The sequence below is a fragment of the Mastigoproctus giganteus genome, chromosome 8 (assembly GCF_048544385.1).
Source record: "Mastigoproctus giganteus isolate SK-2022 chromosome 8, ASM4854438v1, whole genome shotgun sequence".
NCBI lineage: Eukaryota > Metazoa > Arthropoda > Arachnida > Uropygi > Thelyphonidae > Mastigoproctus > Mastigoproctus giganteus.
In genome coordinates, this window is record NC_143582.1 from 228376595 (window position 1) to 228388948 (window position 12354).

General features: G+C 35.8%; 1 protein-coding gene across 1 annotated transcript in view; it reads left to right on the top strand.

The window, feature by feature from the left end:
- LOC150082396 (splicing factor U2AF 50 kDa subunit-like) overlaps positions 1–12354 on the top strand; it is a 282501-nt gene that overhangs the window by 36304 nt on the left and 233843 nt on the right. The window contains exon 3 of the mRNA XM_090380538.1: positions 368–477. Within this exon, the coding sequence (XP_090236664.1) occupies positions 368–477 (110 nt within the window). The remainder of the gene's footprint in view (positions 1–367; positions 478–12354) is intronic.

Below are 12354 nucleotides of genomic sequence, written 5' to 3' on the forward strand. Positions count from 1 at the left end.
GTATATTAATTTCTTGATGTTTTCTGCTAATTGATGTATCTATACCTAGTAAAAATATATAAAGACTAAATCTGAAAGAGCGGGTTCAAAAATATTTTCTTATAAAGTATATGGGATTACGAAATAGGTAGGTAATTCCATTATGTCATAATTAGATTATAGATGGCCAAATAAAACTACCAAAAGGACATTTTTGTTATCATGAGCTTTGGGAATGTACTTTTTAACTTAAGCCCCATAAATTGTGAGTTAATGGACTGGGGGGAAAAAATAGCTGTAAAGATGTCTTTATTATTACTTTATAAACTGCTTGTTAGCAGCACTTTTTAAAAAGAACTATTTATGTTACAAGTAAATTTATTTTCAGGAGCTTTAGTAAAGATGCACGATCTCGTAGACGAAAAGCTTCTGCATATTGGGATGTACCTGCTCCTGGATTTGAGCATATTACACCTTTACAATATAAGGCTATGCAAGGTAAATGTATTAGAATTTTGTTATATTTTAACATGTAACAAATTTGTATTTAACATATGGTTCAGTAATCCTTTGTATGTATCATCTGTCACATAACAGAATGTGCTATGTGCTGTTATTTATTATTATTATTTTATTTTTGTGCATGGTTGATGAAATACTTATTTCTTAGGAATTTTTCAGTTTTGCTTGATATTCACTGTATAGCCTCATCTTGGCTCTCTGTGTTCTTGTGTAAATCGTTTGTAAATCATACGAAGTGTCTTTTCCAGTAAAGCATCACAAAGTGTGTATATATATTTTGTTGTGCTTTACCGTAAAAAAAGTCACTGTGCAGGTAATGGGGGAAAAAAAGTTTAATGCAATAAAAGGATAACTTGCTTGCTGAGCATATAGTTAAATTTAGCCATAAATATAGCTGCCAACTCTACGGATTTACAGTAGAGACTCCATTATTTTTGACTGGATTTGACCACTTCTTGGTCTTGTTCTCATAACATAGTTTTTCTCTGTCTTTTTTATTTTCACAAAAAAAAATAGTAAAATTTTATTAAAATCAATTTTTTTAAAAATTCAGCAAATTTTTGCTTGTTTTCATTAATAAATTGCTGATCAGGTGCAGTAGTCTATTATAAAATAGGACTGTGGATTACAGCATTTTTCACCATATTGTGCAACCATTTCATTGTCGTTTCATTTCATTTTCCCTCGTATGCTGTGAAGCTAATTAAGAATGTTTTTCAGTAAAAAGGCAAAGAAATATGAGCTAATATTTTAAAAGACATACACAGGATTTTTCATGCATTGTATAGAAAAGTAACACTTTCCTATGTGTACTGTACTTTGATATGATTTTTCAATTTCAAGTGGCTGTTTGAAAATATCTGATTACATTATGTTTCATAATGCAATCAAATATTTGCAAACAGTGTAAGGAAAATTGTGCAGTGCATAGAAAGAAATTCAGAAATAGATGTAGCATTTCATAGTGATGATGATGATATTGTCATATGTGCTGAATATTTATTCACATCATTTATTAGAACGTCATCTTTCTCTCAGTTATGTTAATCATGCAGGTGCATTATGTAGAAATGTTTCCTGATAGTGAAATACCAAAAAGAGTAAGTGTCAGCAAAATTGCATAGAGAAGGAAAGAAGAGGTAGCGATGGCTTGCAAAAAATGTGCTATTTTCTATTGCTACAGATGACAGTAATGAAAGTGATTCACACTATTTCCTATTGTGATCACCTTTCCCTAAAAAAAAAAAAAAAAATAAATAAATAAATAAATCTAAGTAGCATGCTCTCAGTGCCAGAATTGGAAGGTAGTAGTAGTAGTAGTGGCATGTGATGCAAGAAAGCAAGTGTATGAGCTTATGCAGCATCAGCCAAAAAAAAAAAAAAAATCACACCATTGCCTCCAAATGCCTGTCCAGTTCCTCCTTAAATTTATTCAACCTATCAACTTCCACAACGACAGATGGAAGTTTGTTCCAGCAATTAACTGTACAGGTGACTGTATAGAGTACAACATTGAATACCTTTTGAACAATTTGAGAGAATGTGGGATTCATTTAAAATACTGTCTTGCACTTATTGCTGATAGTACTCTTGTTGTGGTAGGTTTAAAAACAAGAGTAGCAAAGAGGTTAAAAGTGGAGATTAAGTGCTTGGTGGGATGAGGTTGTTGTCATCTCATTAAGTTGTGTGCTGGAAAGGGAGGCTGTATTCTTTCGTGTGCAAGTTGAATATTTGGTGGACATTCACTACTACTAAAAAAGGAGTGCTAAAAGGAAAGATAGATTTAAAGAGTTTCGATTAATGTGTGCCACTTAAGTAAAAAAGATTTTGAAGAATGTATGTATTGGCTGCCTTAGATGAAATGTTTGAGTAGGCAGGTTGAACAGTGGCAACCAGAAGGATGATTCTGACTTAGTCCTAGGCATCTATACTGCCAGGATCATGGAAAGTCTAATGGAGAAGACTGTTTTTTTTTTCTTCAGTGAGGAAGTACTTTATTGCTGCAAATGACCACATTTTGCACATTTTCCCTTTTATAAATGAGTTCTTATGAATGATAATTTAGGACAAATTTGATCATTTGGTAATGTGTCATTTTCAAATTTGAAATTTTTTGTGGACTGGTTTCCTGTACTCCTTGGTGTCATTAAAGATGAAGCAATTAACATTTTGTGGCATCAGTTCTGCTCATTTCAGTGTTAGAACTTACAACAGTGCTGAGTGTGAGAGGATATTCAGCCAGGTGAGAAAAACAAAACAGAGTTCAGATCTCTTCCTAGTGAAGCATTTGAAACTCCCTTGACAATTAAGAAGACAGCAGAATCAAAAACAAAAATTTGACTCAAGGTTTCTGAAGAGAGCAAAAGTCTGCAATAGTCAAAATCACAGACAGAAAAATCCTAGGAAGCTAATATTTGAAAGCATGTTATACTGTATGGATAAACAGTTTGGCTGCATTTTAATTTAAATGTGTATGTTGTCAGTGATATTTTAATTTATAATGCAATATCTTTCTTTTTCTTTCTTCCATAAAATCTCCTGCTTTTTTGTATAAAAAAAAGTCTGATTTTCTTCCTGTTTTGGCCAAAAATCTGTTACCTCTTGCTTACATCTTTTTGATCTCCATCTTTTTTTTCCAAAAGTTGGCAGCTGTCCATAAGGATTTTTAAAATTGGGATTTTTTAGCATTAGCATTAGAATTAGTAGAGGCATATGATGCAAGAAGGCAAGCTTATGCAGCATCAGCCAAAAAAAAAAAAAAAAAAAAAACCACTCCCTTTTCACCCCTCTGTTCATTCTAAATGCCTGTCCACCTGAGCCTTAAATTTATTTAGGCTATCAACTTCCACAACAAGGGATGGAAGTCTGTTCTACCAACCAACTACCTACTAACTAAAGGCAAATTTCAACATATCTATCCTACATGTCTTTCCTCAATTTGAATTTATGTCCTCTCAGGTGATTATTCTCAGCAAGAAGAAGAATCCCATCAGCATTGAGCATGCTCAAACCATTCAAGGCTTTATACACCTCTATCAGATCACCTCGCTGGTGCCTAGTCTCCAGACACTGTAATTTGCAAAACTTAAGCCTTTCTTTGTAAGAGCAACCCTTTGTTCCATTCACTAATCTTGTTGCCCTTCTCTGTACTCATTCCAGCAGCTCTACATCCTTCTTAAAATGAGGCCTCCAGACCTGTATACAGTACTCAAGGTGTGGCCTGACCATTACCTTATACAAGGGAATAATCACCACCTTATTCCTGCTAGAAAAATTTCTGTATATCATTGACAAGACACCATGAGCTACTCTTGCAGCCCATCTGCACTACTCAGAAAACTTCATATTTGCCTGCAATTGTCCCAGGTCCTTTTCATTCTCTACCACTGTCAATGTAGTACCACAGAGTTGATACCTTGCTCTGGGGTTACTGTTTCCCATATGTAGTACTTTACATTTGTCAATGTTAAACTTCATTTGATACCTCTCAGGCCATCTGCTCAACCTTTCCAGATCCTATTGCAGCAGTAGCATACTGTCATCAGTGTCCTTAACAACCCTGCCAACCTTTGTATCGTCTGCAAACTTGGACATTAAGCTTGATATACCATCATCAATATCATTTATAAATACAGAAAACAACAATGGACCCAACACTGAACCCTGAGGGACTCCACTAATAACATTAGTCCATGATGAGCAGTGTCCATTGATTACCACTCTCTGTCTTCTCCCCCTCAACCATCCCCCTTTATCCACAGCAGCAATTTGACTCCAATGCCACACTGCTCCAATTTGTGCAGCAGTCTTCCATGTGCAAGATCCAAATATATGATATCAAAGTTATTCCCTGCATCCATTTCCTTTGTGACCACATCATAGTATCCAATCAAATTGGTCAGGCAAGACTTTCCCTTAACAAAACCATGCTGTGTCCGAACTATAACTGAAGTCTTGTCTAGATGATCCTGCAGTGCTTCTGTAATCAGTGCCTCCATTAATTTTCCTGGAACAGAAGTTAAACTCAGCTCTATAATTACTTGTGTCAGCCTGTGATCTTCCTTTGTGAATTGGGGTCACATTTGTACATCTCCCGTCTATGGGTACCTCCCCTGAGTCCAAAGAAGCTCTCATAATTATTAAGGGTTTGCTTACTTCCTTTGCTGCCTCCTTCAATATAACTGGATAGATCCCATCCACCCCTGGTGCCTTTTTTATGTTTATCCTCAACAATTTCTCTTCCACTTTCCTCCCAGTTATTACAAAATCATCTAGCTCACTGCCAGAGTTTACTTCATCTCTGCCATTCCCCTTCCTGATTAACTCCTCATGTGTGAATGTAGATGCAAAATACTCGTTTAGTTTGTTAGCCACCTGAGCAGGATCATCAACAGTTGAACCATCAATATCCAGTGGACGAATCTGATTCATCCCTTTCCTTCTAGAGTTTACATAGGTAAAGAACTTTTTTCTGTTTTTCTTTGCATCCTTTGCCAAGGATTTCTCAGAATCTGCCTTTGCCTTCCTAATCTCCTTTGTGACTTGGTTACAGACCAGCTTATATCTATCATAGGCTTCCATGTCACCCATTAATTTATATATATCCCATTCATTTTTCTTTTCTGCCATATGTCTCATTAGTTCATCTGACATCCAATTAGAGCTGAACCTTGAACAATATTTCTTAGTTGGTATGTAACGTGTAGTAGCTACCAAGATAAGTTCTTTGAATGCTTCCCATTTTGAATTTGCCGTTGGTAACATCATCAGTTGGTCCCACTGTGTAGAATTTAAATACTGTCTCAGACCATCATAGTCGCCTTTACAAAAGCAAAAACCCTTCCCTTTACCCCTGATGGTAGTTACCTCTTTGAATAAATCTCACTTCAGCACACTGTGATCCATGCTACACCACCTAGAGGTTCCTTTATCTGCAGATTCTTAATGCATGAAGAATCACTATTGATCAAGAGTATTACTCCCTCTAGTTGCCTCCCGAACATGCTGATGTAGAAAACAATCATCCAGTAAATCCACAAAAGCCTTGCTTAGTGTGTATGTGTGAATGACCAACCCACAAATTCCAGTCAATATCTGGGAAATGAAAATCCCCCTTTATAAGACTCTCTGATTTACTGGTCCATTCTATTTCCCTGTACAGTTCCTTATTATATCCATCAGAGTCATTAGGCCTATAACACTCTCCTACTCTCAATTTTGATCTCCCAATGCTTATGTCACACCAAACTGACTCGACACTACACTGTCCAGTGATGTCGACTAGCTTCATTTCCTTGGATTTTATGTGTTTCTTAACTAATAGCATAACCCTTCCTCCCTTCCTATCCTGTCTATCCTTTCTGTACATATTGTACTCCCCAAATTCCAGTTCTGCATTCCTTATATCTGTGTGACACCACATCTCTGATATCCCAACAATATCTGCCTTTGATGTTTTGAGCAATACCTCAAATTCGTCAAATTTATTTACCAAACTCCGAGCATTGGTGTACACACAAGTATACATGCACCTGTTCCTGTTCTTAGCTACTCTAAATCAACCCATGTGTTTACTTTTACTGCAATGACTCCTGGCAGTCTCTGAAATATCCTGCATCTTGTTTTCCAGGCTGCTGCTCATTCCAATATAAGCAGTGCAAGAATCACTTTCACCTCTGCCAGTGGCTACTGTTAATCTATTAGTCCTTGTATCCCCCCAAGCTGGCAGTTTTCCAACCCACCTAACACTGCCTCGATAGCATCAGCAATTCTTGCACCCTTTCTATGTAAGTGTATCCCATCCCTGTAGAAGCAGTCTCTCCTGTTAACAAGTACAAACCAGGGAGAAAAAAATTCTACCCCTTGAGCCTTGCACAACCTTTCCAGTGCCGAATTGATCGACAAGGCTCTCATCATATACTTCCTCCTATCGTGTCTGGTCAGAATTGCAGACACTTTCAAATTCAACCGTAATTCACGCTTTTTTTCCCCACAGTGACCTGTACTTGTTAAGTAATTCCTCCGGTCTCCTATTCTTAATATCATTAGTGCCAACGTGTACAACTATATCATCTTTTGTGCCCTTAAAAGATGATATCCGCTCTACAACGTCATCAACCTTTGCTCCTGGCAGACATACCCTGGTCCTGTTCCATTTATCCTTTTTACAAAGCATGTTCTCTGTTTCTCTGACAATGGAGTCACCACCAACAACTACTAGTTCCTGTTGGACCAGCGCATTCTGCCTTGGGGGTTGCCGCTGTGTTGCGTGATGACCAAGTGCAAGCTCTGGCGTTGATGTGGGCAGCTGAGAGCTTGATGGGGCCCCTCAATTTAGATCCTTTGAGGGCATACACCCTGTCCTTCAAGCTCTCATATAGGCCCATAACAACGCTGAGTTGTTGCCTGATTTCCTTACACTCCTTACGTCGTGCACACACAGACATCCCCCATGGCAGTATCATGTCCTGTACCCAAATGTTTCACAAACATCAAGCAAGCAGTGCATTTTAAAAGGCTGTAATTCAGAGGGCAACTGCCCCCCCTCAGTTCTCCCCTGAGTCACAGCATTCCCATTAGCTTGAGCCTTTTGCTTTGCTGGTCTGAGTCATGATTACGATTTAATTTCAATAAAATTTCAATTTCAGTACAAAATTTTAACCCTTAACTTGTATCCCAACACAGTTATAACACTATATATCTATATATATATTTTTCAGTATCGAGTATTATCTACGAGTTCCGTTTATATAACTTCCGTATCAAGTTATGTATTAATTAATTATGTTACTTTTGTAAAATCTAAGTCATTATATGTATTTAGTTAAAAAGTACAATTTAATTGACAATGAAATTTAACAAGATTAATAGATTTTACTGATAATTGACAATATTATATAATATCTTATACTATACTAAGCTAACGCTATCTAGTTCGGGATATAGCGTATCGTATAACAATGGCAGCAAGTCACGAACGGTAAATCTATGGACACTTAAGTATTAATTAACTTCCAAAATCTCGTTGTCTCAATTCAGAATAAACCAAGGATCTTGGCTAGGTCTATAAGCTACTTATAGAAAATAATTTAATATAACAATTGGTCAATAAAGCGACTAAATATGGCTAAAAAACTTCTCGTTCAGCGGAGCTGCAAAACTTTTAACACGTGGATTGGATACCCTTACCGATACTAAGTAATAACCTACAAAATCTCTATCTAAGTTAAACTTTGAACTAATTATCGTAACTAGGAATATAAAGCTACTCTACAAAATAAGTTAATATGCCAATTTAAGCTAATAAATCAGAAAAAACATCTCTATTTCCAGGAGCAGTAAAAACTTTGCCTGCACAAGGCTACTCTTGTTCGAGGCTACTCTGCACAAGTCTACTCTACTTTAGAATTGTAGCTGTGAAAACAAAGGTTTGCCAATGGAATTGTGCTCAGTGGTGACTTATACCATGCAGTGTAGTTATTGCATGTCTGGAAGCAGACATAATTCTTGGTGGCTGCCCTCCTATTTACTGTGCTCTGGGTTCTTGGGGGGGGGGGGGGTGACTATTCAAATCATGCATCCTCATGTCCACTGGTGGCCGGTTTAATATTGAACCATCTGTAAGTTTGCAGATGGTACGAAGGTTGACAAGGTGATTAATAACAATAATTATGATATGCTACTACAATAAGATTTAGAAAAATTAGTCACATGCTGAGAAGTGGCTGTCGAAGTTTAACATTGACAAATGCAAGGTACAGCATTAGAGTAGAATACTAACTATGTGTTGTGCATTTTTGGTAGTGGAGAATAAAAAAGAATTAGGGTAATTGTGTAGTCAGACATGAAGTTCTTTCAACAGTGCAGATAGATTGTTAGAAGAACTCATGGAAGTTTTTTAAATGATTTACATGGATTTTGCCATCACGAATAAGCAGGTGATTATCCTGTTATATAAGACAATAATTAGCTGTGTCTTGAGTGTTGCATACAGGTCTGGAAGCCTCATTTTTAGAAAAGATATGGATCTATTGGAACAGGTAGAAAGAAGTGCAATGAGATTAGTGAGAGGCAAAATGAATACTCTTATCAAGAAAGGTTTCAGTTTTACAAATTGCAGAGTGTAGACTCTAGACCTGCAAGGAGATCTGATTGAGTCGATTAAGGCTTTGAATGGATCGAGTAAGCTAAATGCTTATGGCATCCTTACTCTTGCCCAGGAAACACACATGAAAACGCATAAATTTTATTTGAAGAAGAATGGTTGCAGGATATATGTGCAGAAATTTTATTTCAGCACTGGGTATTTGATTGTTGGAACAAACTTCTATCTGGCATTGAGGAAGTTGGTAGTTTGAATGAATTTAAGGAAGAACTAGACAAATCATTAAAAGTGATGGACAGGTGATGTGCAAATCATGCAGGAAAGGAAGCATATATAATTTGTATTAATAGTGACAAACAATGCAAGGAAGCAAGCATATACAGCATCAACCAAAAAAAAAATCGCTTTCCTCATCACCTATCTATCACCTCTAATAATTTGTCTAGTTAAAATATATTCAAATATACAGGCAGTTCCCACTTTACGAGTACGCGGGTTTACGAGTTTTTTTTTTTTTTTTTGTCAAGTATCAAGTAACAACAAAATTGAAAATATGAACATTAATTGCAAAAAATTAATGTTAAACATTCATAAATACCGCATTTCAAACCATGCGTGTAGCTATACAATACAGTGTACTCCCACTACAATATTAATCCATTCCAGAGGCTCTATCGTATTGTTAAAATATCGTAATGTGAACCCAATAACACATTGTTTTTTGGTTATTCGCTCCGACAGAAGTTGAAATTTTCGCTATATAACTAACTATTTATCTCTCTAAAAGATCATTTTTGTAATGAAAATTGTATTCGTTACCAATTCGTATCATTGAAATGCACTACACTTTCATCATTATCATGTGATCTGTTATAAGAATCAATTTTGAACATCTTTATGATATTTTTATAAAGCATATTTTTGGAGGTCACTACCATAAAACAATAAAAACAATTAGCAGTTTCCGGTTTATTGGGCTTTTCTGTTAGTGCAATCAATTATAAATGGTAGTAAACTCGATGTTATTGCATTTGTGAAAATACTGATAGCTGGAATTGTGTGGGTTTTTATGAAATTATGGTGAAATGTGTTTCCCCTTCACTGAAATCTTCAATCATATAAAAAAACAAATTTTCAGAATTTTTTCTTCATTCCTTTATTCCAAGATTGGTTTTTGCATCACTTTGTGCCTAAAGTAAAACAATATTGTGAAGCTGAAAATATTCCTTTTCAGGTGATTCTGATTTTAGATAATGCACCTGGCCACTCACCATTTCTGCAACATCACCCTACTGTTAATATAAATTTTTTGCCACCAAATGTGACACCACTTTTTCAGCCAATGGACCAGAGTGTTATTTAAATGCTCTGGTCCATTGGCTGAAACATTAAACATTTAAAATGCATTATCTTCGGGAGACATTTGACATGCTAATTAATGGAATGGATAAGGAGGGAGGTCCAAATGTTAAAGAATTCCATATTTTAGATGCAATTACAATGAACCTGGAACAAAATAATTACAGAGAAGAACTTGAAGGGTGTTTGAAGTAAACTGTATCCTCAGTTTATTGATAATTTTGAAGGATTTCAAGAACCAGCAGAGATTATACAAAATGAAACAGAAGCAGATTGCTAACCATTTGCAGCTTGATGTTTATTGATAATTTTGAAGGATTTCAAGAACCAGCAGAGATCATACAAAATGAAACAGAAGCAGATTGCTAACCATTTGCAGCTTGATGTTTCTTCAGTTGATATCACTGATCTATTTCAAGCACACAATGGAGAGCTCACAAATGAAAACCTCTTTGAAATAGCAAAATGTGAAGAACCTGAGGAAGAAGAAGATTTAACAGCTGAAACTCCTGTTTATTCCTTCACTCTCAAGGGGCTAGATGAAGCTTTTCAACACACAGAAAAAGCAATTGAGATTTTCGAATCATAAGATTCAAATTTGGAGCATACTAGGAAAGTTGCTACAGATTTAAAAAATGCTTATGTATGCTATCATGAAATTTATAAAGAAAAGAGAATACTATCTTGAAAACAAATGCTTCTTGATGCATTTCTGAAGAACACGACTCCTTGTGCCTCCAACAGACCAACCAGGAGTACTGAGACAACAATAAATGATCAACGAGTGTGCATTTAGTCGATGATGATGAAGAATAAACATTCTTTAACATTTGTAACTCATAAACAATTTCTTTACTATTATAATTTGCTTGATTTTACAAGCTTAGTTTTTATTTCTTTGGATAAATCAATCATTTTTTAAGCATTAACTAATTTCATTGTTTAGAACGTAACCCCTGATTTTAACATTATGTCTATGGAAAACAAATTCTCACTTTACAAGCGCACGCTAGGAACGAATGAACTCATAATGGCGGGAACTACCTGTATATATATTTTAATATATATACAGGTAGTTCCATTCAATAATTTGAATATATTTTAATATTCAAATTACCCACTTCCACAACACCAGATGGAAGTTTGTTCCAACAGTCAACTACCTGCTCACTGAAAGCAAATTTCCAGTCATCTGTCCTGCAGCCATTCTTATTCAACTAGTCCTGAGTGCCAAATGATTATTTTAAGTGACATATAATGTTCTTTCTGAGTGATTTAGTTCTGATTTATTTCTAGTGCCTTTCTCTCTTCATTTCGTTGTAAGTGGCTCTGTACTTAAGATTTCAAGTAAGAACCCAAGAAGGAAATCCACCTTTCTTATCTTTGTATATTTATTAATTTCTCCATTAACCAACCTAACCTCTCCAGCCATTTGGTCACTAGGTAGTACCCTTCCTGCCTCTCCATGGCGGGACCAGAAACCTGACAGAAAAAAATTAATCCTTTCAGAGCTAAAAGGAGCAACAACAGATTTGAAAAACTGATTCTACAGAGCAAACTGAATGTCATCAGCAGCAAGATGATCCTAATCTATCTACTGCTAAGAGACTAAAAGAAAGATGTGAACTAAACAATCTCCCCACTCTTTCTGATTTTACAGCCTTTAATAGATCAGCATATTAGTAAACTTTCTCCCTTTGTATGACAAAGGTGACTAGAACATGTATCTGGTTTATCAAAAATGGTTTGCCACTTGAAATCAGGTGACCTACTTCTAGAAATTAAAATTCCAGTAAAATTGCTCCACATGCCACTGGATCATTATGGAATGCAACTGCCTAAATAGCTCTGAAGAAGAAATTATACAAGAATTACAAAATCAACCAAAATAATCCTTATTAAAAACTATGGAAAACTGACACCAACTTGCACTATAACACTTACTTTAAACTAACACTACCAACATCAGTGAAAGCAGAATACTTGAACAGCCAGATACATCCCCAATCAATAAGATGCTTCAAGTATCAGAAGTATCATCATTCCCAAACAATGTGCAGAGGGATAACTGTTTGTGCCACTTGTGGCTCAAAAGAAATATTGATAATGAAATGCAATACACAATCTCCTCAATACTCGAGCTGCAAAGATGACCACCCTGCTTTTCCTGGAGACTGCAGATATATGGAAAAAAGAGAATCAAATTCAGAAATATGAAACTGAACATAAGGTCACATACTAAGAAGCTTTAAAGCAGACCACAATTCCCCCAACAATGAGAACATATGTAGCAGCAATAGAAGTACAGAAAACAAAAGTAACTGGAACACAGACTGACATCTCAATAGTGAACTGAGTGTGGACACTTCTTTCATAAAAGAAATCAAAAG